The sequence below is a fragment of the Muntiacus reevesi genome, chromosome 12 (assembly GCF_963930625.1).
Source record: "Muntiacus reevesi chromosome 12, mMunRee1.1, whole genome shotgun sequence".
Classification (NCBI taxonomy): Eukaryota; Metazoa; Chordata; class Mammalia; order Artiodactyla; family Cervidae; genus Muntiacus; species Muntiacus reevesi.
In genome coordinates, this window is record NC_089260.1 from 23,515,878 (window position 1) to 23,542,857 (window position 26,980).

Genomic DNA, 26,980 nt, shown 5'->3' on the forward strand with positions numbered 1-26,980 from the left:
CACTGTTGACACTGATTTCCATCACCTGGCTGAGATAGCATTTGTCAGGTTTCTCCACCGTGAAGTTACGCTCTTTTCCCCCTTGCATACCGTACGTACTCTAGAAAAAAGACACTGTGCACAGCCCACACTCGAGAAGTGGAGAGTTATGTCCTACCTCCTTGAGGGAGAAGCATCTATAAATTATTTTAAATTCTTCTTCACAAGATAATTAGTCACTGGGATCGGAACATGGCAATCTTAAAGTAGTCGTCATCTGATTATTATTAAGCCATGTAGCCCTAAGAAATTCATTTAGCTTTGGCTGGGTACAGTTTGTAAAGAAAATGTTAAAAAAAAAATGTTTTTTAAAAGTTGTAGTCTGTCAAACATAATGCTATGTGCCAGGTTTTGTTATTAGGTGTTGGTAAATCTTGTCTCATAATCACCATAACAATATTATGAGGAAAGCATTATTATTCTTATTTCATAGATGTGGAAGTTTGAAGCTCAAGAGGGCTAAAGTAGCCTGCCAAATTCACACATGCAATCCATCACATGCTGAAAAGTAAACTATATATATATATATATGTATATATATATATATACACACACACACAGACACACACACACACAGGCACACATGTGCACAAACATATATATGGTTATTATATTGTATTTATGAAATAGCAGAAAACACATCAAAGGCTCTGCTTTGCCTTTTTGGATATCTAATTTTGTCCCTTTCACTTACCATTATAAGGAACATAAATAGCTTCCCTTTCATCACAACCACTAGAACTGGTTGACACCTGGTTTGGGGTGTCCAGTTCTCTAAGAGTTGTAGCCATTTTCATGAATAAGACTCCCTGATATAAAGTTATGAGACTATAAGAGGAGTGTGCATTTTAAGATGTGAATTTCCAGTGAGCATATTTTATTTCTAGGCATAAAAAATGTGTTTGTTTAAATATCCATATGTTCCATGTTACAAGACCATTCATTATTCTTGCTCAGCAAACATAGAATGTCTCTGTTTTTACAGAACCAGATTTCCACTTAAACATCTTATCTAAAACTTGCATGACTATCAGGATGCACATATTTCTAATGTTAACCAGGAATCTCTCTGTGCTGTAGTCACAAAATTGAGTCATAAGGCAGGACCTACTTTGTAAGTGCTGAAGAGTATTTCACATTTTTTATCACAAAATGAACATGTTTGCAAATGTATAACGAGCCAATTGAGAACAAAAGGTCAGACTCAGGTAGCTTAAAAGAAAAAAAGCATGCCACATGAGTATATATGTCAAATGACATTTAATATACCTAATGCCTGTCTAAACAGAGATACCTCTGGTACCTAACTGATTCCTCAAGGAAATGATCAATGTCTTTATTTTCAAAATGGAACCATGGAGCTTAATTGTTTTCAGTAGGATTCATTTAATTTGAAATAATAAAACACACTTAAAAAATGAAATCATTCCTTTAGGCAGTATATATGCATCATACAAGTAGAATAACACAGTATACATCTTGCCTGAGAGTACAAGTGTATATTTTTAAGTGGCTAGAAGCTAAGGTTTATTAACTTTAGACTTGGTAAGCAATTTGACTCAATTCTCTAACACATTTTATACTGTAAATGTGTGGTATATACCAATGACTGGAAGACAGAATGGGGCTCTTTACCTCTAACTGAATTAAGAGATTTTAAAGCAGCTTAGGAGGTCCTTTCCTCCTTTCATTTGTAATATTGAGAATTACTCTAAAAGTCAACTGAACTTAACAGCTCATACGTTGCAAATACAGAAATATTTTCAGCTATAATTTTATGTTTTTTCAACGAATACATATTACCTGAATAAAGCACCCTTCTAATGTCCCCCATTCTAAAATATCAGTTTTGTCCTTGATATTAATAAATATTTCTGCTTTATTTTTATTTGCCTGAGTGCTATTAGGAATTTTCCCTTAGGATTTCTTCTGTTACCTAATTCTCTAGCTGCTTTCCTCATCCTCTAACCTGTTTACCCTATTAACCTTCTAACTTTAGCCAAGTGTCAGAGTCATGAGCGGAGAAGGCAATGGCAACCCACTCCAGTACTCTTGCCTGGAAAAGCCCATGGACGGAGGAGCCTGGTAGGCTACTGTCCATGGGGTCACGAAGCGTCAGACACGACTGAGCGACTTCACTTTCACTTTTCCCTTTCATGCACTGGAGAAGGAAATGGCAACCCACTCCAGTGTTCTTGCCTGGAGAATCCCAGGGATGGGGGAGCCTGGTGGGCTGCCGTCTATGGGTCACACAGAGTCGGACACGACTGAAGTGACTTAGCAGCAGCAGTAGAGTCATGAGGGCCACTCTCTCCACCACCCCAGCTTTGGGTTATTCACCTTTTTATAATGAAACTAACTACAGAAAACAAAACCATTTTCTCATCATTACAACTATTTTGTCTGTGTCCTTCAAAATTGGAAGTCCATTTCTGTCATTTTGTTTGTCACCTTTCCTATCAAGTTCCACTGCCTAGTGAGTAGCAGGACCTGTATCACACATACTTATAAATCATCCATCTCTCCATCCATTTATTCAAGAGATGCAAGGAACCTGCTGCAGCATAGAATGAACAAAGTTCAGGAAGAGGAATAAATCATGATATTATAATAGAACTATTAGGATTTTAGGTATGGCTAGAAAATAGAAAACCATGGAACAATTTTGAGAGATGAAACTACAGCAATGTGCAACATCTACCTTTAGTAAAATATGGCATCTGAACTTCATTCTGAGGGTACTTTAGGGCCAATGATGCCTTTTAACCAGAAGAATGCATGATCAGGTTGTGACTTTTGAAAAGTTCTGATTGCCTGATGTAAGTGCACTGGGATAGGTATTAAGATGTTTCAAAATTCATATGTATTGTGATATAATCATAACTTCCTTAATCTCTCCACCATATGTCTTCCTGCTCTCTTTGTTATATCAAATCCTGAAGCATTTAATCCTAGTTTTATATTTTAAAAACCAAGCTCACCCATTCATCTTCTGTTTTATAACTTATCTTTCTATCATTATTAAGTAAAAATGTCTAGTGTATTTCTTCCTTTCAATAAAAAGAATGAAATCAACTGAGGATCATGGACTACCTCAACTTAATATCTGTCTGTAATCCACCAATCAGAGCTTTTAACATAAATTTATCCACAAAAATAGAGAAGGAAGTAAGAAATAAAAATTGGTGTGAAATAAATAAATGACCACCACATGATAAAATGGTTTCAGAACTGGTCAAGGTACTGTTTGGGAGGTAAAATGTGGCTACAGAAGAAAAAATCTCTAGTCCAAATTATTTCTCCTAGGTTTTCTTTACTGACATATTTCACCACTATTTCTAAACAGTAATTCCATTACTATTACTATTGTAAGCCCATTACTATTTCTTCCATATTTATCTTGCCCTGAGAAACTTTACTTTGAAAAGTGATGGAAATTTTAACATGCTCAAGTCCCCTTCATGTCCATTTCACTCCTGCTTATTTGTGTTTGGCTTCAGTATAGATATACCTATTTTTCTTAGGAAAAAAAAAGCTTACCATACTTTGATTATAAAAATGGCACACACATTACACAATAAATATGATAAGTGTACTATAGTTCATGGGGTCGCAAAGAGTCCTACACAACTTAGCAACTAAACAACAACAACATGATAGGCATAAGAGAAAATGAAAAAACATCAATTCCAACCTTCCATTCATTAAAAATGAATCACTGTGAATGTTTTGGATGTGCTCCTGTCAGTGGTTTTATATATATAGTTACAAATACACAAACAACCTTCTACCATCCACTTACCCTAAAGTGAAGACAATGACAGTATCTATGTATAGAGTTCAGAGGATAAAATAAAATAACATCTTTTACTGTCTCTGTTGTAGGCTTCAATTCAGTTCAGTTCAGTTCAGTTCAGTCGCTCGGTCGCTCTGACTATTTGCGACCCCATGAATTGCAGCACACCAGGCCTCCCTGTCCATCACCAACTCCCAGAGTTTACTCAAACTCATGTCCATCAAGTTGGTGATGCCATCCAGCCATCTCATTCTCTATCGTCCCCTTCTCCTCCTGCCCCCAATCCCTCCCAGCATCAGGGTCTTTTCCAATGAGTCAACTCTTCGCATTAGGTGGCCAAAGTACTGGAGTTTCAGCTTCAGCATCAGTCCTTCCAATGAACACCCAGGACTGATCTCCTTTAGGATGGACTGGTTGGATCTCCTTGCAGTCCAAGGGACTCTCAAGAGTCTTCTCCAACACCACAGTTCAGAAGCATCAATTTTTCAGCACTCAGCGTTCTTCACAGTCCAACTCTCACATCTATACTTGACCACTGGAAAAACCATAGCCTTGACCAGATGGACCTTTGTTAGCAAAGTAATGTCTCTGCTTTTTAATAAGCTGTGTAGGTTGGTCATAACTTTCCTTCCAAGGAGTAAGCGTCTTTTATTTTCATGGCTGCAGTTACCATCTGCAGTGATTTTGGAGCCCAAAAAAATAAAGTCTGACACTGTTTCCACTGTCTCCCCATCTATTTGCCATGAAGTGATGGGACTGGATGCCATGATCTTAGTTTTCTGAATGCTAAGCTTTAAGCCAACTTTTTCATTCTCCTCTTTCACTTTCATCAAGAGGCTTTTTAGTTCCTCTTCACTTTCTGCCATAAGAGTGGGTATCTGCATATCTGAGGTTATTGATATTTCTCCCAGCAATCTTGATTCCATTTTGTGCTTCTTCCAGCCCAGCATTTCTCATGATGTACTCTGCATAGAAGTTAAATAAGCAGGGTGACAATATACAGCCTTGATGTACTCCTTTTCCTATTTGGGACCAGTCTGTTGTCCCATGTCCAGTTCTAACTGTTGCTTCCTGACCTACATACAGGTTTCTCAAGAGGCAGGTCAGGTGGTCTGGTACATATTAAATGCTCAAAAGTATCAGATATTATTTTCTATTACTACAATTATTCAGGTATATAAACTTGTTCACTCAACATTTTATAGGAATTTTCTCTTGTAAAAATATGATTTTTAATAACTTCAATAGTGATGTCACTGATGACATGGTCTTTCATCGTATGTTCCTGTGTTGGAGTATCTTACTTTTTCTGCCATTGATTGCTGGTAGGAGCTTGTGTGTGGTTTCCTCATTCAAAACTGTGGATAACACTGCTTGCTTTTCATATTTTTAAAAAAATATTAGAGATAATGTGTGTAAGCTATCATAGTAAATATCAAATAAATAATAATATTTATTGTTTCCAAACTCCTGTTAGAGTACCATCAATGAACATGTTCATATATATTGCTTTTTCCTTCTTTTCAATTATTTCCTTGAAAACAATCCCCAAAAGTAGTATTACAGAGTCAAAGGATTTAAAAAAATAATTATGTTCTTTGTATTACTGTTATGCTGTTTTCCACTAGTTTGAACCATTATATAATGTAACAAGCACCTCATATATTTAAAGAATGTTCCTATACTTGTTTCACTCAGGTCCAGATCCTAGGATCATCAGCTAAGAAGGGGAGAATCTGGGGTGGATTTTATTGCAGGAATTCCAAACTGCTGGGAATTGAACAGATGCTGCTCACTCATTTTACATTTGGAAGGCCACCAGTCAGCCATGCTTAATAACAGCTTTCAGAAACATCTGGATTTAAACTTACAGCCTAAACATGACAGGTTAAGCAGCATATAGCTATAAAATAGCTTCATGCCTTTATTCTCAAAAATCTGAATTCACTGAGATATTTACAATTTTTAAATGATCAGAAAATTTTCAAGCAATGTACATATTACAAATCACATAAACTATACAATACATTGCTTTGGTATTATGGACTTCTGGCTGACTTGAATTAATAGTTTAGGAAGGCTCAGAGGATTTTTACAAATATTACCTTGAAGTTAGAAAAATCCGTACTAATAAATATTTTACTCAAAGGAGTACAAAAAATACACGCAGTCTTCAAGTTACATTTATTGAATCTTAATTTATGTAAAAGTGAAACATTTATCCTCAAGAGTAGAGAAAAATAGTAAAAATAATGGCTTAAAAACCAACACTTATGACGTTCTATCCATATCATGAGTCTTACTGGAAGACGAGCTTCGGGAAGGCAAAGCTCATGTCTAATGTATAACTTTCCAATGATTATCATAATCATGGGTACCATAGTAAGCCCTGCACATATATCTAAGTTCCTTTAATATATAACTCACAAATTTAGTGACTTAGAACAACCATTCAGTTGTCCTCATTAGGCTTGTAGACTCTAGTGAGTCAGGATTTCAGACAAAGTACAGAGGGGGTGAGTTGTTCCTATTCCATAATGCTAGGACTTGAACTCCACATATGGAAGTAATAGAGTGATTTAGGGGCTGGAATCATCTGGAGGCTCATTCACTCACATGGCTAGAGCTTGGGTTGGATAATGGGGACTTGCTAACCAGAGAACCTAAACACTGCCTTCCCATGTGGTTTGATTGCCTAACAACATGGTGGCTTTAAGTCAGAGTTCTAACATGGCAGCTCAGGGTTTCAAGTATGAATATTGTAGTGAAGAGACTGGAAACTGAATTGCCTTTTATGACTCAGACTCAAAGGGAAGAGAATTCTTTATGGGATGACGTAAAACTATTTATGACATAATACTACAAACATACACTCATATACATACATACAGTAGTATTGTATTATAACCATCTTTGGACTATATAACTACTAATTTACCCTCTGGCACTGTTTTCTAGCTATTAAACTTATACTCTTCCCACCTTGTTAAATTAAAAAGTTGCATTTTATTTGTATAGTTTTTGGTTCTAAATTTTAAAGCTACATAAAATATTTTAAGCTACACCTTTCTCAAAGATTCTGAGTGTCCATCAAATGAACATGTAGGACTGGCATATCTTTCCAGTAGAAACTCACCTCTTTGCCATTGATTTCTCAATTGCCTAGTAATCAGAGAAAGACTAAGCACATGTTAATCTCATTTTCTACAGGAGATATTTTGTATTTGAACAGAAGGGAAATCTTCAAAATATGTGGTAAATTATTTGAAACATAAACAATTTTAAAATATGGTTACAGAGTTCATTTGAAGTTTTTAGTTGCCTTGATACCTTTTTAGGTCAGGACTTTCAATACTAGATACAGTCGAAGACATTCTTAAAAACTAGAATAATATATAGGAATATTTTACACTCAGTATAATTAATTTCTATAGTGACCTTTTCCCTCGAAAACTTCACGTATTTGATTTGTGAACTCAAGGTATGCAAGCTTTAGTCCCTTATGAAACATAAAGGACACAAAATAATTTCCCTTTCTCTCTGGCATGGAGACTTCTTAGCTTCAATATGTACTCAATTCTAAGTTAAGAGCTTTGTTGAGGGATAAGTGTAGGATTTCCACTTCTATTGTCAACTTTAATCATCCATTTGAACCAAAGTCTCTTTAGTCCATTAGTTTATCTTGACTGTCAGTAAGAGATGACAGTTTCACCTTCACCAGTGTCCATTAATTTTTTGTTCTTTTTTTCTAAGCATAAATAAATCTGAGATCAATTTTTAGCTTTATATACTTAAGAACTAAAATAAAGTAAAATTAAAAATACATATATAGTCATTTTCCAAAAAATACTACAAACAGATCCTAATTCATCACTGCTGAAATATTAAGCAATATCCTCTACTGACTATGTTTTATCCTTGTTTGGTCTTTACCTGAAATAAACACAATCTAACACTTCAAGATTGTGCTTATAAGGAAAATGTAGATAAACTAACTAGCTTAAAATATTATCTTTATTTGTACAGTCATATCACAGCACCCTCAACTAGGCAGTTTGTGTAAGCAATTCACTTATTTGTAAAAATGTAAAAACAGGAATCAGTTTTTTGGCTCTGACATATTTTTAAATAAAAACTTTTATCCATTTAAGAGTAGTTCCAGAAAATAGTTCTCTTAAGAACAGTAGTTTTCTTTTAGTAATTTTTATATACACATGGTAAGTTATTCTACTCTCCAAAGAAGGTTATTTATTCTAGACATACACTATAAAAACTTAGAGGAAAGTATCATTCATTACATCTCTTCCCAATGCTCCATCATGCAAAACTGGTTTTAATTTGTGAAGGAGAAATGCAAAAGACATGAACAATGAAGAACTTTAGAGTTAACCACTCAGAACATCAGTTCAAAGTAAATATGTAACCTTTTAAAAATTACTTGATTTCATTGTTCCTCAGTCTGCTTATCTGTAAACTAGATATGGTAATACCTACTATTTATAAAAATATATGTGTTTATCTGTTTGGATGTTGATATTGCTTAACAAAAGTAGACATTAACATCCTATTTGCTACTAAACACCTTTCTTAATAGAATGTCATTTTCATACTTCCTTTTGGAACAGAACACCCAATATCCATTGCCCTCTTTTCAGATAGCTTGATTTATTCCATACACAAAGCAATAGCAATTTCAATGGCAGGAAACGTGGTTACTATATGGATGAGATAAAGCATACCTTAATCATGTGTCAAGATAAAGAGCAAACAATATAGACTTCCCTGGTGGCTCAGATGGTAAAGCATCTATCTACAATGCGGGAGACCCAGGTTCAATCCCTGGGTTGGGAAGATCTCCTGGGAGAAGGAAATGACAACCCACTCCACTATTCTTGCCTGGAAAATCCCATGGATGGAGGAACCTGGTAGGCTATAGTCCATGGGGTCTCAGAGAGTCAGACATGACTGAGTGAGTTCACTTTTTCACTTTCATATGACTAAATATGGGAGGTCACAACCCAACTTCTATTAATTTGTATTTGCTATTTTGTCAGTTAACTCTTAAGGGTTTCCCAGGTGGTGCAGTGCTAAAGAATCCACCTATCAATTCAGGAAATGCAGGAGATGTGGGTTCAATCCCAGAGTTGGGAAGATCTCCCGGAGGAGGAAATGGCAACCCATTCCAGTATTCTTGCCTGGGAAATCCCATGGACAGAGGAGACTGGAGGGCTACAGTCCATGGGTAGCAAACACTTGGACATGACTGAGCGACTAAGCACATGTACACAACACTTGAGAGGAGATGAATAGTATCAGACACAACAGATGCAAGTTGAAAAATATGGAGAGGATGAAGAAAGAAAATCTTAAACTTGAGAAAGTTATAATAGTCACTGTTAGCACCAGAATTCTTCAGACCACTTCACTGACCAAAGAGTCACCCCTAAATAGTTTGATCACTACGGCATGAATTTATTCATGTTTCAATATATATCCTATCACTATCTTTGGGGTCCCTACAATCTGATTCTTAGCACTCCTTGGAGAACTTGGGTCAACCTAGGGGATATGCAGTGAGTTTTGTTTTCTTTTCTTAAAGTTTTTTAATCTGTCCCACTAAGCAAGGGGGGAGAATAAAAAGGTACAACTGAGTTCTATTTTGCCCCACCCCATTCTGTCCTCTCTTCTCTTCTGCACTCTGTGAAGAACAATGGACAGAGGGAAGTTAGGGTAACTTGGAGCCTTTCCACCTCATGCAATTGGTATTTATCAGCCATGAAGGCAGCTAATCTCAAGGCCCAGGCATCTGAGTAATCAGGCCTCTGAGACCAGGAAGAAGAGTCATTACAATTGCTTGCAAGTAGCAGTGTTTTGTTCTTGAACCAAAATACCAGAAATATTTTAATTAATACAGACAATGATAAATAAAATAGGAAGTTAGATAAGAGGTCATTGACTGAGAAAACAAGGCTTTTCTTCTCATTTTTACAACTCTTTGAATGACCCATAAAGGGAAGCTGCATACAAATAATATTTTAAGTTCCAGGATGTGCTTTTGCTTTTCCAAGAAGGATTCTCCACAGAAAAATCCACAAGCTAGGTCATTAAATTAAACAGAAGATATTTAGAATAGGCAGCCTCACCCCATATAAAGCAACTGTAAGCCTTTCTCTGTGTTTCAGAAGTTTTTAGATAAATAGATTCATTTAAGCTCTGTAACTTCAAGAGATGGTGCTTCTAAGGATATGACGGGAAGGACTGCAGACATGGGATTCCTTAGTCTATTAACAGATCTGTGGGAGGGTAGAGAGAATTGGACTATTGTGCTTCAATCAGCACCATAACCTACATGTCACAGTCAATTTAACCACCAAGCTTTAGAGATGGGATGAGGACAAATGGTTGCCTGAAGCAAAACTTGAGAAAGGGGCAACTTATTTTGTGTGAGAGAATTACAGGTTTAGATGCAAAGACTATCACAGAAAAACAGTTTAAATAGACTTAAGGTTTGAAGATTGACAAGAAGAGATATCATAAAGTTGCTGTATCTAATTGCATAGTTGGTTAAGAGCACGGGTCATAGAGCCAGACTGCTTGGAATTGGGTACGCGTCCTGTCACTGAGCCATTGGGCAATGCTGGGCAAGTCTCTCCCCTTTCTGTGCCTCAGCTTCCTCATTTGCTATGTCCAAAAATTATAGTATTATCTACTGAAAATATTGAATGAATTAATACATGTAAAGTTCTTCCAAAGGGACTGATAGTTGGTAAAAGGTCTCAACACTGAACTATTACTATAACCCAGAACTGCCCCCAAGGAATTATTAATATTTGCTCAACATTTACTATGTAATAGGACTTATTAAAAGTAATTTATGTGACTTATACTTACTCTTAACAATCATCCTGTAATGTAAGTGCTATTACCTTACTTACTGGTAATGAAAATGAGGCATAGGGAAACTTGCCCTAGGTCACACAGCAAGAAGCGGTACTGTCAAGATTCACCCAGGTGGTCCGGCTCTAGGTACAACACATTTCATCACTGTGTGGTACCGTCTCTAGACTTGACACAGGAAACAGTGGACACAAGCAATGCATTTGGTTTCATTATCTATTTCAGTGGGTTTAGACTTCTCAGCAAAAAGGGGCTACAGTGTATTCACCACCTCTCTTTTCTGGTTTTCAAGCCTCATAAGTCTCCAAAATGAAGAATGGGCCAACTAGTGTTTAAGAAAAAGCAGGTCACTGCGAAGCCAAAAAGGAAATTAGAGCTTTCACTTCTGATATAATAAGCAAGTTAATAATAAATTTGTATAAGGTCTAATTTTGGAGCCTTCATTCCATTAGTATATCAAACAGCTCTGCATCATTCATCTTCTAAAGAAAGAGAAAAAGCTCCACAGAGTTAATGGAATTGAAGGCATTGCCTTTATATGATTGTCCTCTTCCAGTATACTGTGACATGTGGTAATTTAGGTGTATTTGGGAAAGTGGACTCAAGAATGACTTTTACCTATTTATCCTTAACTGAGTTAATCTTCAGAACCCAGGCAATGTCTTTAAAAATCCTAAAGAGCAAGCACATGTGAACAAGAAAATGGCAATTCTGGTGCCATGTATTAAAAGCAAAAATAAAGATTAGCTTAGTATATTTAACAAGAATCTTTGCAAATTTTGAAAATACCAAAATGCCTACTTAAAATTCATATTCCTTTTCACTACCCTTAACAATGAATTCTGTTCTAAGTAAATAGTGTAGCTTGAGATATTACATCATCAATGTAATTAATATTCCTAAATTTTAAAAAGCATAAACTATCATGAAAATAGATGTTATACAATTTGTCACTAGTTATTCAAGAATTGCCTACTGTCAACATATTTAGGTCATATTAAATATGGGTGGGCCTCAACACTTTTGAGTCTACATATTTTTGGTAACTTACACATTAATATTCTTAAACTGATTTGCATATGGCAAATTTGGATATCCTTACATCAGCTTGCCAAAAACATTCAAATTTCAAGTGTTATGTTTCTTCCTGCTTGCCAGTAGATTGGTTTTGGCAACTTTATCTGCCTAATATTTGATTATTTGAAAGCTTTGTTGCAGTTATTTTGAATCTGTCTTCTTTTGTACAGATAAGAGTCTCCTGAAGGATGCCTCTGGGAGAGGGGCTGAGCAAGATGATCACGGTGGGGGGTCTCACCCCATTTCTCCTTGGGCCCCTTGCTTTGCATCTAGATTACATTTTAAGTTTCTGCCTAATAATTTGCTTGGAAATAAGGCTCCACTGCTAAGAAATATGTATAGTTCATTAACTCATTTGTTAAAAATATCAAACCTTAAAAAAAAATCAAACCTTCACTGTTATTCACATTTAAAAGTCATTTAATACTCAATCAATAAATTTTTCTTTAATACTATAAATATTACACTTATTGCTTATTATAACTCTGTTCTTGACATTCAAAAACTGAGTAAAACTGGACAATAACTACTGGTGATATTAGTAATAAAGATACAAATCTTGCCTCATGTCTGTGCAACTGAGATAAGGTAGATGTAAGGGCTGCTGGGTACATACACCAAATCAAACCTTGCATTTCAGTTCAGTCAGTTCAGTTGCTCAGTCATGTCTGACTCTTTGCGACCCCATGAATCACAGCACACCAGGCCTCCCTGTCCATCACAAACTCCCAGAGTTTACTCAAATTCATGTCCATTAAGTTGGTGATGCCATCCAGCCATCTCATCCTCTGTCGTCCCCTTCTCCTCCTGCCCCCAATCCCTCCCAGCATCAGGGTTTTTTCCAATGAGTCAACTCTTCGCATCAGGTGGCCAAAGTACTGGAGTTTCAGCTTCAGCATCAGTCCTTCCAATGAACACCCAGGACTGATCTCCTTTAGGATGGACTGGTTGGATCTCCTTGCAGTCCAAGGGACTCTCAAGAGTCTTCTCCAACACCACAGTTCAGAAGCATCAATTTTTCAGCACTCAACTTTCTTACAGTCCAACTCTCACATCCATACATGACCACTGGAAAAACCATAGCCCTGACTAGACAGACCTTTGTTGGCAAAGTAATGTCTCTGCTTTTTATTTTTTTTATTTATTTTTATTTATTTATTTATTTAGTATTTCAGTAAGATTTAATGGGTTTTTTTGGACTAAGTTGAACTATAAAAACATCCATACTTAACTGAGACACCTTCTCAAGGCCAAGAAAAGTCTTCTGCACAAAGGAGCAAGAGCCCTTAAGTAGGCTTAAGTAGAAAGCACAAACTGGGCAACCACAACCTACAGGCTCCCATCCCTAGAGTGCTCACTAGTAGCAGTGAGACAGAATCCCACTGAATCCACTACTTCATATCCATTTCAGGCACTGTTGAAGAAATCTCACTTTTTACCCAGGGGACTGGTTCTGGCACCTATGGATCATAAGTCCACTTGGGGAAAACTCTCTTATAAAGATTCATCAGTACTGTGTCCTGAAATTTTAACTTCCCATCAAAACTGCACTTCATGTGACCGTGAGTACCTAAAGGCTCCTTGATGTGGCCCCTGCGGCCCCATTTTGTTCTCAGTTCCACAGGTTTAAACCACAGTACATCCTCTCTGTTGAAAAACATGTAACACGCCACTGCCGTCTTAGTAAAAATTTTGAAAGGATGACCACTCAGAACACCTCTCTTGATGACCATCCTGTCTGGATCCACTGACAAGAGATGGCCTGTGGCAATGAGGCTGTGCATTCCATTGCTGTTCTGTTTGAAAAGCAGCACAGACGCAGGAGAAGTGATCGGGGCATATACTGTCACCAGCGCTGTGTCTGCAGTCAGGAACCTCTGAAATTTATGTTTATCCGCTGCAGTGTGCTGAGAGAATAAAGGTGAGGCTCGGAAGCGCCTGAATCCACAGTGGAAGATCAGATCCTCTTTAGCTTTCACAGGTTCAGTGTTGCCAGGGTGCCGGCTCACCACCATATTAAGTACTGACATCTTCTGTTCATGAGGTAGTAACAAAAATGCAATCAAGGGTGTGCCTCGCTTGAAGTGCTCAACCACTGAGAAAGGGACTTCAGAGACATGAAGTGTGACATACCAGCCAACCTCAGCTCCTTCAACTTCTTCTTCAATCTCTGTAAAGATGCGTCTCCGGGTATTAATAAAGTTCTGAAACTGAAAGATCCAAGCATAATCTTGAGGGAGGTTTTCCTTAGGATCCCAAGGAGATGTCCGGAAGCTCTTAAGGCCTCTGTATTTCTGAAATCGAATTCTAGCAGCCACATCACGGTGGGTATCTACTTCATCTGGGAACATCTCTTCCAGTCTTTCTTGTTTGTATTTCTCCAGCATTTTTTCCTCAGCCTCTTCATCCACTTTCTCATCATACAGATCATCACGTACAGACTCTCCTATAGTCATAGTTTCACATTCCTCCTCTTCTTCCTCTTCATTACCCTCGTCCTGAGATTCCTCTTCCATAAAATTCTCGTGTTCTGTATCATCGTACTCGTCTCCTTCCCCACCACTTTCACCATCCTCATCCAGAATCCATTCAGCTTGATAACTGGATGTTCCCTTGGGAACCTTCTTTACAACCTTGGAACTTTCCTTCAGTAAGTCATGTGCCTCGCTCAGCTACTCCTCTGTGGGCCAGGTCTGCTCCCCCTCCATTGGATCTGGGATAACCTCTGTTTGCAAAGATGCTTGTCTATCAGGGTCTGCCTTCATTAGAACCTTCAGGTCTTCCTCCATATCAGCTACAGCATCTGCAGAACAAATCTCCATTGCCGTGCCTGAGTCCTTTGAGGTTCTGATCACTCTCGGATTTAAAGGGAAAGGGTCCACAGGGGCATCTATCTGCTTCACCTGGAAATCACCATGTCCAATGATATGCAGCACGCTATTTACATTCAGAGCCTGCCCACGAACATAGCCTGAGATCTTCAAGGTGCCCATCAAGTCATTCTCTTCACTAGGCACAAAGTCAGCAGCATGAGCAAATAGATAGGCACACCAATCTCGATGCCGTTGCTTTTGGTTAGCCAACTGCCTGAGCAGCATCCCTGCCTCCTGCTGAGTATCTAACAGGAGGAGTTTGTCCTCAGGAAAGTGCTTCTCCGCTGCTTTACTTAGCTTTTTTCTGGCATCTACTTGTTTCTTCAGCGGGAGGCTAGAAATCCCTTGAACAGCTAACGTATAGGTGGGAAGGCCCTGAGCAAACAGGCAAGAAAGGCAGTAATCCCCAGTGCTATCCCAGCCTTCTAGTGGATCAAGGAGGAACAGGATGGTATCAGCCACTTTAGCCATGTCTAACACAGTGTGCAGATCCCCTGGCCTTGCCGATGTGAAAAACCACCGATGTTTCAAGCGGGGGCATAACAGCATAAAGCTATGGGTGCTTCCCCGTTCATTCAAGTGTACAGTTCCAGTGTCCCTATCCTGAAGCAGCCGAAAGGCCTCTGGCAGGGAAATCCTGTCGTGCAAGGGCACCACCAGTACCTGATGAGGAGGGCCATCCTTGCTGCCAAGCTGTCTCTTTTCTGCCAAAACCGCCTCCTTCTTCTGCTTTCGGAGCTGGCTGGCGCGATGCCTCTGGTCCACCCTGCTGAGATCTTTTCTCACCTTCTTGCTGAGGGTTTTCGGTGCTAGACGGCCTTCTTACCCTTGCCGTCTCGCTGCGCGGACCCTCGACCCCGATCCCGCCCGCCTTTATGCGCTTTATTCTGCTGCTTAAGCGGGCCTGAGCGATGGGCCGCCATGCTGCCGTTCACGTGTACCAAGTCTCCCTGTCTCTGCTTTTTAATATTCTATCTAGGTTGGTCATAACTTTCCTTCCAAGGAGTAAGCATCTTTTAATTTCATGGCTGCTTTAGCCACAATAAATTCCCACTGGATTATAATATAGTCAACTATATATTAATAGTGAAGACAAGAACAGGGTTAAAATGTTTTATAAAATCTTGGAATTATCTTTAAAGGTTTAGAAATAAAATTTGGAATTTTATTTGTTTTCTGAGAACGGAAATTCTCCAGTAATCTTTTCTTTTTATTGAAGAAAAGAAACGATTTAGAATGTTGTGCTAATTTCTGATGTATAGCAAGTGACTCAGTTGTATACATATGCACATTCTTTTTATATTCTTTTACCCCAGGAAATTGGACATAGTCCTCTGTGCTATGCAGTAGGGCCTTGCTGTTTATCTGTTCTGAATGTAAGTTTCCATCTACCAACCTCAAGCTCCCAGCCCATCCCTCTCCCCAAACCTTGGCAATCACAGGTCTATTCTCTATGTCTGTGTGTCTGTTTCTGTTCTATATGTAGGTTCATTTGTGCCATATTTTAGATTCTACATGTAAGTGACATCATATGGTATTTGTCTTTCTCATTTTGACTTATTTCAGTTAGTATGATCATTTCTAGTTGCCTTCATGCTGCTACAAGTGGCATTACACTGTCCTTCTTTATGGCTGAGTGGTATCCCATTGTACACATGCAGCACGTCTTCTTTATCCACTCATCCATCGATGGACGCTTATGTTACTCCCATGTCTTGACTATTGTGAAGAGTGCTGCTATGGACACAGGGGTGCATGTATCTTTTTAATTATAATTTTGTCCAGGCATATGCCCAGGAGTAGGATTGCTGGATATGATAGTTCTATTTTTAGTTTTCTGAGGAACCTCCATACTGTTTTCCATAGTTGCTGCACCAACTTACATTCCCACCAACAGTGTAGAAGAGAAACCCTCCAGTAATCTTTAGGGTCTAGTATTATAATTCAACGCATTTAGCTTTTACAAACAGTACAGTGACTATCTATATAGTGTATAACTTATTAATGAATTAAACTAAACATAAAATGAAACTTTAAAATACACCACCCTCCAAAATTATTCAGCCATTTTGTAGAAATATGTAGTAAGTTTACCTATTTGATGCCACTGAGGTTGATGGCTTACCTGTATATGTTATTAACTATTCAAGACATTCACATTTCATTTGCATTTTATTAATATTTAAGCTACTTATTTACTTTAGACACAGCTTGATGCTAATTTTCATGCACATTCGGTAGGTCAACACAAACTTTAATACATGACAATGTGGACCTGTAGTAAGTGAGCTGGTAGTCATATAGTGTATATAATTTATTATATTATTTTTTCTCTATATTCTCCAATACTTACTGCCAAAAGAAAAGATCTCTGTATGTCCAAATACATTACTGATGAAATTATTAGCTACCAGTAGTGTCGTGTCTGGCTTTATGTGTTTTCTTCACTTTCTCGGTTAAGTATTACCATTTTATTTGTTTGAAGGAAGAAGTCAGATCATTTGCACAGGCAAAAAAAGATTAAACAAGCCTGAAAACCTCCCACTTACAATATTTCTATGTAAGAATTAGAGAAGAGCATTTAGGTATAAAGCCTTCAAATATAAAGAAAAGATAATCCATGGAGTGCTTCATTCTTTAGAAACCTCTGTGATAAGGGAGGGGGCATATCTTTTGTACATTTTATAAAGAGATTTAAACGCTAAGAGGCCTTCCTTCTCTCAGACCATGGGCTAGAACCAAAGGGGGTTTGGAACTTCCCAACTTCACAGCAAACGATAATCTTGTATTGGAACAAAATGCAAGGATGACTCAGAATGTAATTAGGGTTTTGCATGTAAGCAAATGACACAATATAACTTGTGGTATTAAAAAAGAAGACAAGGCCCAGGAAAAGGCTGCTGTTGTTTCCACACAGAGACAAGGCATGCAGAATGAGAAGAAAAAAAAAAACAACACAAAATTCCTTAATTAATAAAATACAGCAAAGGGGATGATAAACCTCTGAATTTTGTAGCTGAGCATCCCACTTGTTGCTCCTCTCCATCTCATCATTTATAGAGTGGGAACACTTGTAACATTTATATCTGTAACAAATGACAGAGGAGAAAAGGTTTCTAAATAGACTGAATGTAAAAGACAGAGCTGAGGAGTCCCATTTCTATGAAAATAGAATGCCTCTGATATTTTGTCAACATTCTTGTTAATGTCACAACAAGATGAAACAGGCACAGAGCACCCTGGCTCCCAGACTTGTTCATTGTTTAACCAGAGGCTGCTGATTTGTTAGTCAGGTGCTTTTTACTTTTTAACATGTATTTGTTTTTGAAGCATTTCTCTATTCACATGAAGAAGGGCAGGGGCAAAAAAGACATGCAATTTATCTACCTGTACTCTAAAATGTCATCTTACAGCATGTTCCAATACCAAGCCAAGAAATGGCTTAGAAAGGATCCCTGCCAATTGGCAAGGACCTGAAGATTACTTGGCTTCCTGCAGTGCCATCCTTTTCTCACACAGCAAACCTCACAATTTACTTTGCAATGGTCCCAATGTTAATACTACATTCCTTTTGTGATATAGAACAGGGCTCAGCAAACTTTTTTTTTTTTTTTGTAAAGGCCTGGATATCAGATTTAAAAGCTCTGTGGGCCTTCTGGACTTTACTGCAACCACTCAACTCTGCTTTTACACAAAGAAAGCAGCCATAGAGAATACATTAGCAAGTGGGTATGGCTCTGTTCCAATAAAACTTTATTTAAAAATAGATGGACAGTTAAGGAATGAATGCAGATGTATTCTAATAAAGTTTATTTACAAACATAGGTAGCAGGCAGAATTCAGGCCAAGGGCCAAAGTTTGCTGACTCACATAATAGATTACGAAAACTCAGGACTAATTAAAATTTCTCCCATTAACATAGCTAGTAGGGAAATGTATAGAACATAGTTAAGTCTTATTTTCTTACATATGTTTAATTTGAGTTGAAATTTGCCATGGAATTCATTCATTTCTCTAGTCATTAAAAAGAAATGATTCTTTCCAACTATGTTCCAGTCATTGTGCAAAAAAAGTAGATCTGCTATCAAAATAATATATAAAATAATCAAAAAAAGAACTAGTGAACAAAACAGGCACAGTCCCTACCTCACAGCATAGAGTCTGAGAGAATATACATGCAGGTATTTTACTGAGGTCTCCTATGCATCACGCACTCCTCTACCAGCAAAGCTATACTGTATGGAACAAGCTAGACAAGGACCTCTGGGGGTGTTTACATTCTTAGTAGAGGCAGAGAGGATAAATCTGGTGACAAACTAAACAACAAAAGATCACAGTGGTAAATGTCATGAAGAAATGATATATACAATGATAGAAAATCACTTAGCAGAGTGAGGAAAAGTGGTAGGTAATGGTGCTCAAAGAAGACTTTCAGAGAATATTTCTGAGCAAAGAGCTGAATGAAGAGAAAGAGCCATTTATGCCAAGATGTGGGGCAAGAATTTTTCTAGCTAGGTAAACAGCATGTAAAGTCCCTGAGACAGGAATGAGCTGGTCTGAGAGAGTTACAACAAGAAGGCTAAAGTCATCTGAGTGTCTGGAAAGAGAGAAAGGTTTAGTAAATGAGAAATCCAGAGAGGAGAGGGGGGCAGATCATATAGGACCTCATGGTAAAGAATCCGGATTCTTTCCTCACATAACGGAGGACTGTAAGAGGATAGTAAGGGAAAGAACAATGCATTCTTATTCACTTTACACTGAATCAAGAATTACATGTGAGATGAGTGCTACTAAAAGCTCAATGTGAAATGGAAGTCAGGAGTAAGGAAGGGCAGCAGTTACCCATAGGAAAAAACCTATTTGCCCTGCTCCCAAAATCTGAGATCCATCAGTGGAGACAGTTTGGGGGAAGGCTTGCTCCTTCTTGCAGAGACACTCAAAAGGTTGTAGTATAGCTCCAAATACCCAACTTCTGGAGCCCAGAAAGTCTGCATGCCTTCTTGGATCTTTCAGTTTTAAATACAGCAACCAAAATCTAAGTAGTCATTGAAAAGCTAATACAGAGCTCTATTTAGCTTGAAAATCAAGGGTTATTCTCAAACGAAGTTAGTGGAGAAATTTCTACATGTGAGTTTAAAAGACAATTGTTATTCCTATTAACATTTCTCAGCAACTGACTTTTTTTCTACCTCTATGTATAAATAATGGCTTCCCAGATGGCTCAACAGGTAAAGAATCTGCCTGCAATACAAGAGAGATAGGAGACACAGGTTCGATCCCTGGGTCAGGAAGATCCCCTGGAGAAGGAAATGGCAACTCATCCAGTATTCTTACCTGAAAAATCTCATGGACAGAGGAGTCTGGTGGGCTACAGCCAAAGGGTCACAACCGAGTGAATAAGCACATGTATAAATCATATATGCATATTTTATTCAAGTTTAACAATGAATTTTTAAAAACATACTTGTTGACTGTCTGCTCATTTTACCCATTCTAGAAATCCCCTCACATGTGCAAATAAGAAAGCACCCTCTCTGGTTTAGTATTGCACAGTTACCAGTCACTAAAATAATCCACAGATGAGAAGTCAGTTCTTGTTACTGAGATTCACATGTGCACATATTATCCTGTATGCAATAAATGTTTGCCTATTAGTCTGGAAGTATGAAGTTATTTTTCATCCCACAGGAAGATCTAGTTGGCCCTCAAGTAACTTAGAAGCCAATTTTGGCATCTGAAAGCAGTTGCAAGGTCCCTTAACTTGCTTTATTTTATACCTAGCACCACCCACACACTTTAGCACTTGCTATTTTTTATTTTTACATTATGATGATCACAGTACTATTGTTCAGACATTTAATAGACACCTTGGAAAGTATAAAGGTGGATAAGGAGACATTCACTACACTCTGGGAACTCATAGTCTAAGTAGGCAAACAGCCCTCAAACAAATAATGAAAATGACAACAGCTACACAACATGGAAATGCAGTACTAATATGATATGTACAATGTGATAATACTGGAGAACTCGGCCTTTGAAGGTAAGTAGAGTAAGGATACATTTCATGGAGAAACTGGCAATGAAGCTGACTCTTAAAGAATAATTAAGAAGACAAAGGGAGTCATAGAAGTTTTTAAGATCCTAGACCATTTGGCTAAATACAATTAGGATAATTAATACCATATAGCTTAGATTCAATATCTTTTAATGTAATATTAGGACAAAAATGTTGCATGATGTAGTTGAAGGGGAGCAGAATTTGTCACGCCAAAATATGCCTTTTTGGCATAAGGATTATTTCAGGCTGATCTTTTTTTCTTTTTTTGATGCAGGCTGATTTTTTTTTTAGGCTGATTATTTTTAAGAAACAGCAGACATAGGAAAAGCTCCAAAATCCAAGTAGAAAGTAGCCTTCTAATTTACATTTACAGAAGAGATCTCCATTTGTAAGGGTGTGGGCTTCCCAGGTGTCCTGGTAAAGAGCCCATGCTGCCAACGCAGGAGATGTAAGAGACCTGGGTTTAATCCCTGGGTTGGGAAGGTCCCCTGGAGAAGGGAATGGCTACTCACTCCAGTGTTCTTGCCCGGAGAGTCCCATGGACAGAGGAGCCTGGCAGGCTACACAGTTTACGGGTCACAAAGAGTCAGATGTGACTGAAGCAACTTAGTAGACATGCACACATACTCTCTGTATCACAAGAGGAAGATGACTAAACCTCTAGCAACTCTATCAACAGAGAAGGCGTGGATTTAAATCTTCATAACAACCCTACTCTTGTTTGCTGTGCTTGCCCTGAAAACCTGGCTTACCTGAGACAACATCTTGTGTTTAGCTGGAGACAGTATTTGAGGTCATTTTGGGGGGTTACTCAGTTTTCCTGGGTGCAGGTATACATATTATTAAACTTCTGTTTGTTTTTCTCTTGTTAACATGTTTTGTGTTATAGAGAGGTCTCAGTCATGAACCTGGAACAGTAGAGAAAGTATTCTTTTTCCTCCTCCACATGGTCCTTGCTTAAGAGATAACTTAAAATATAGTTGGGAAAGTGAAGTATATACCCAAAATGTTAATAGCATATAGTAAGTGCAGACTGCAAGACAAAGACAATGCATTCATTTATTCAATCAACAAACATTTATTATCCATATTCTATGGATATCCTGGAGAGGACATGGCAACCACTCCAGTATTCTTGCCAGGAGAATCCCCCTAGACAGAGGAACCTGGCGGGCTACAGTCTATGGGGTCACAAAGAGTCAGACCTGACTGAGTGACTAAGCACACACACACGGATGATATGCTACTCTAAGCCCTGGGAAATGACACTGGACAAACACGCAAGGAAGTCACACCCTAGTAGATATTAATATGAGTTGATAGGTGTAATACAAGGGCTTTTTAAAAAAGATAATCACTATCATTGCTGTGCTGTGCTTAGTCACTCAGTCGTGTCCAACTCTTTCCAACCCCATGGACTGTAGCCTTCCAGGCTCCCTGTCCAAGGGGATTCTCCAGGCAAGAATACTGAAATGGGTTGCCATGCCCTTCTCCAGGAGATCTTTCCAACCCAGGGGTTGAACTCAGGTCTCCCGCATTGCAGACAGATTTTTTACCGTCTGTGCCACCAGAGAAGCCCTTGCTATCATTAATATGTTTCAGATAACTGTATGCTAAATCCTAATTCTCTGAAGCAAAGAATATTCAAGTAGAGAATGTTATTAGTCAAAAAGTGCTGTTAAAAAAAATTATCCAAGAACTTCATTAAAAAGGTTTCATTTATTAATATTCTGATGACAATTCATAACTGCATTTTATACTAACAATCAATTCATTAATTTTAGCTAGTGTGAAATAGTATAGTAGATAGATCTTTGTTCTCTGCTACAAGGCATGTTTTTAACTCAATTTATTTATACTTTCTACCAAAAAAAAGAAAAGACACCATTTGGCAAAGGCAAATAGATTTTCTAAGCATTCTCCCAATATATTTTAAATACATGTATTTGTGAACTTGGGGTATATGAGAGAAAGAAAACAACAGTTCAAGAAGCACAGGATGTGGAATAGACATTCAACAATAGACATTTCTGTGTCATTGAAAAGTAAAAAGGAATCACAAAAAAAGTGGCAAAGATACAAAGGCCTTTTGTACTTATCTTTACTATCCTAATATCTGGTCACTCTCAGATATTAGTATGGTTTGTTAATAATTCTGAAAAGAGCTATATGGCAGAAGAAAGTTAAACCTAGACAGACAACCCAGGTGTTTCATCCAATAAAAATGTGACGTTTGAACATTTATGTATATTGCTTTTCCTGATTGAAAAATAAGGATGATGCTACAAACCTATCTCATGTTAGTGTTAATCAACAAGTTATCATGGAAAGCTGATCTCCAAGAACTAAATCCGTCACATCAAGAAACCAGTAAAGTAACAGTTTCAGCACTTATGATGATCAATACATTCTATGCCCTACTGCCCACCTTGCTTCTCATCTTCTTCAGTTATAAGACCAGAAAGGTTGAGGAATGAGATTGGAAAGTATAAGTCTCATATATTGACTTATAGTGACAGCCAGTCTCTTGTGAAGAATATTTAAAAGAATCCAGTTTACCAAACATCAAGCAAGGTAATAGATTAACATAAATTATCATCAAGTTGCTGCTAGCTTTGATAACATACATTCTGCATTAAAAAAAAAAAAATTCCCAATAGTGATGACATGAGCTGCATAATAAGCACGTTTGATTAATTATTCTGTGGAATAAATGGATGAATTACTTACACTGATGGCCTCAGTTTCTGCAGTGCATTACTTCTGATCCTAATACAACTACTGAGACTCAAAATAGAAGTAGTATAAATTACAGTATTAAGTATACCAAATGGTTACAATAAAAAAGATCTCCATTTGAATTATCAAAACAAATACATTGCATGAAACTTAGAACTTGAAGGACAGAAAACTTCTAATTAAGGGAAACTTATGAGAGCCTTTAGCAAGTTCTTTGCTGAGTGCATTTATTTGGTTTCTTGATCCTCCAACCAATCGCATTAACAATGACAAAAGATATGCAAATTCAAACGGACAATAGTCAAGCCAAACTGCTCTGACTCAAACCAGCAGAGACATTGTCAGCATATATTCAGCTTGATTCATGCTGCTGCTGCTGCTGCTGCTAAGTCGCTTCAGTCATGTCAATTTAACCAAAAAACATGTTCATAGTTATGCTTGGCTATAATCTGAAAATTATGCCATAATCTTGACCAAAAATAATATAAACAAAAATCAAATGTATTTCAAACATTAACATACGAAGCATGTGCATGATTTAAACCCAGTAGAATCATGTCTTTATCCTGCTACAGTTGAATAACTGAATAACAACAACAAAAATACGCATTTTCATGCTTAAATCAACATTTAGATTGTATATTTTAAGCAAACAAAATATTACATTTTTGGTAGAACAACTCATTGAAGACAATTTGGAATTAAATTTCCCTGTCCACTTTCCTCAATGAATCCAGACTAACTTATAATGATTAAATTCTCATTTAAAACTATATGAACAGTATATTGAGAATAGTAATAAGCTATTCAACCAAATTCACTTGTTCATGATGGAAATAAGTTTTGTGAAAGGAAAAAAAAAATCCTATTATAAGCTGCTGCTGTAATTAGTGCCTGAAATTTAAGCTACATTTAATTAGTGCCTGAAATTTAAGCCATGTTATCAAAAGACTTCAGAATTGTTTGTTTTCTATTATTTTGTCTATCGATGTATTTTTTTTTCACCTGTAATCTACAATAGGAAGATTAACTAAAATTCCAAGCTTGGAAACTCTAAAACTGCAAAGTTTTAGTTAACTTGTCAAATAAAATAACAGTGATCTTAGTTCAGTCCCTAGTGGACAAAAGTAAAATAACTATTACTTGGCATGATTCAGCAGGAGGTGATCTGAGTGAGTGTGACCACACAGGAACAAAAAGGAGCGCTTGTCCTTTCCCTATCTTTTATCTTCTTAAAGGGTTTGTTCTGTTAACAGACTAACATAAAGAAGACTAGACTGCTTGTGTTCCTACCCATACACATCAAGCGAATTTTTAGCAAAGATCCCTGCAGGAGAAGCTTTCCACAAATGGGACACTGACATTGTCACCCTTCCAGTGACACATTTGAATACACTTGTTATCTGCTGCTTACTTGTTACACAATTAAACAGAGAGCAAAGAGGGAAGGAATTGAAGAAAGTGTGTTATTTTTCATTGGCACATTTTCAACAAACACTTTTAAATGGTTTATAGAGAAATAACTAAATACAGTGCTTGATTTTTATAAATTGGGATTAAATGCATACTCAACATTAACATTTATCTGGATCCCCACATTGCACTGTGTGTGACTATAATGTCTTGAGGAAAGAGGCACTTTAGCGACATAGCAAAATCTACATGTTGTGTTCAGCCCAAATCTGCAGGTGCATATCTTTTCACAGTGGGCAAACAACCTCTTCCTGATGAGTTCACATTCAAATATATCTTCCTGATTTTTTTCTCAAGGACAGAAGAAATATATGACAGAAATCAGTCCTTTACTATTCTACTACTTGCTGAAACTGTTTCCTTTACATACTTATTCAATTTCTTCAATCAAATATCATACTTTGTATTTATCTGCATTTTATGTTAACTTTACTAGAGGTTGAAAAATAAGTATCTGATGATGACTTTCTGTCCTAGCTGCATAAAATGTCAGGGTGTAAAATTGATTTGATCCTAATAGTACTGTTGTTATTATTTAATTTTTTCACCAACTTACTCAAGACATACATGCTTTTTTTTTTTAAAGTTGGGCTTTGACAGTCAGAAAAACTCAAGCTAAATTTTAAATAAGAGAAAACCAAAAACGTCACAAAATATGCCAGTGTGAGGCACACAAATGGGGTGCCACCATACCTTCAGAGGCACAAGCCTACAAAACATTGGCTCGCCCCCTTAAGTCACAGGGAGAGAGCCGTCTTGCATTTGCGAACACTGCCCCCCTGGAGCAAAAGGTAAACACACGAATGGCCCCCTAAGGAACTCTAAGTTAGTTGCAGCGGGAGAACAGAAAAGACTCCGTGCAATTAGAAACTGAAAGCGTTCACTTACTTTTTGCAGCCACTGAGTATAATTTTCCATCACATGCTCCAGATGCTGAAGTTTCTGGGAAGAGAAATCCTGTTCCACGTGTGGAGCATCTCTCTGCAGAGCGTTTGTGTTGTACTGGTCTGTCGTACTCTCACGACAGTTACCGTCGTGTTCTGGAAGAATGAAAGTGTAGGCACATTGCCCATGTTGAATCCGGTTATATCTTCTCCCACCGTTTTCTGGACTTCGTCGCTGGTTGCTGCACCCTATGTGAGTCAGAATAGCAGCGAGGAAAGCAAAGGAAAGGAAAACTGTCATTGTACTGCCCGCACTCTCTTTCCGTGCCTCTCGCAAAACTCGCTCCTTTCTTCTGACCTTTAAACTAGTTCTTTATTTCAGGTAAAACTGCTTGTTTGTTTGACTTTTCCCTTTCAAAGAAAGTTTTGTAGAAGAATCAAAGAAAACTAGCCATTTTTAGCTTTGTTCTAAAATGGTATTTTTTTTTTTTTAATTTCACCGTAATGATAGTTTCCTTAGTTAAAAACTTGAGATATTTATTGCATAGTAGCTGAGATTTATTGTTTCCTCTCGGTGTAACCGTTCAGCGTGGAGCCTGCCTGAGTCAGCTGCGTGTACATATTCTAGACCCTTTCCTCTACCCTATCTGCTGCAGATCTGCTCTTTTCTCCCAGACCTCAGTGAGTTTTATTAAGGTTGCACATCCAAGCCAAGCTGGAAGCAGGCAGCCTTTCACAAGATGACTTGACAAGAATGCACGAGTGTGCCCCTGTGCTAAGGATTGCTGATGGCTTGAAGCGGCTGGATCGTCTTACAAATTGGCTAGATGCGCATGACCTCGATCGTGGATGGCCCTCCCGCCCCTTCCGCAGACAATTGCCTTGAGCCTTTAGCAGATTCACTGCAAATCAATAAATAGAGCAGTCCACCTTAATACACTTTTGGTGTGTATGCTGACCTACTAAAATCCAGCAAACTAGAAGTATGTCTTTAAAGTTTTACTTAATTGGGGAACCTGAAGAAGAAAACTGGCATAGTTTCCAAGAAAATTATTTTTTATAGTGGATGATAAATCTGTACAATTATTAATTTTTTTTCAAAAACATAATTCTTTACTCTGGGGAAAAAGACATTAAAACC

At 37.6% G+C, this 26,980-nt stretch overlaps 1 protein-coding gene and 1 pseudogene across 1 annotated transcript in view; both read right to left on the reverse strand.

The window, feature by feature from the left end:
• Window positions 1-26,532, reverse strand: part of ANGPT1 (angiopoietin 1) — a 292,884-nt gene extending 266,352 nt beyond the window's left edge. The window contains exon 1 of the mRNA XM_065903221.1: window positions 25,844-26,532. Coding sequence (XP_065759293.1) covers window positions 25,844-26,140 — 297 coding nt within the window. The 5' untranslated portion in view covers window positions 26,141-26,532. The remainder of the gene's footprint in view (window positions 1-25,843) is intronic.
• Window positions 13,069-15,605, reverse strand: LOC136144928 (pre-rRNA-processing protein TSR1 homolog pseudogene; annotated as a pseudogene).
• Window positions 26,533-26,980: the final 448 nt, after the last annotated feature.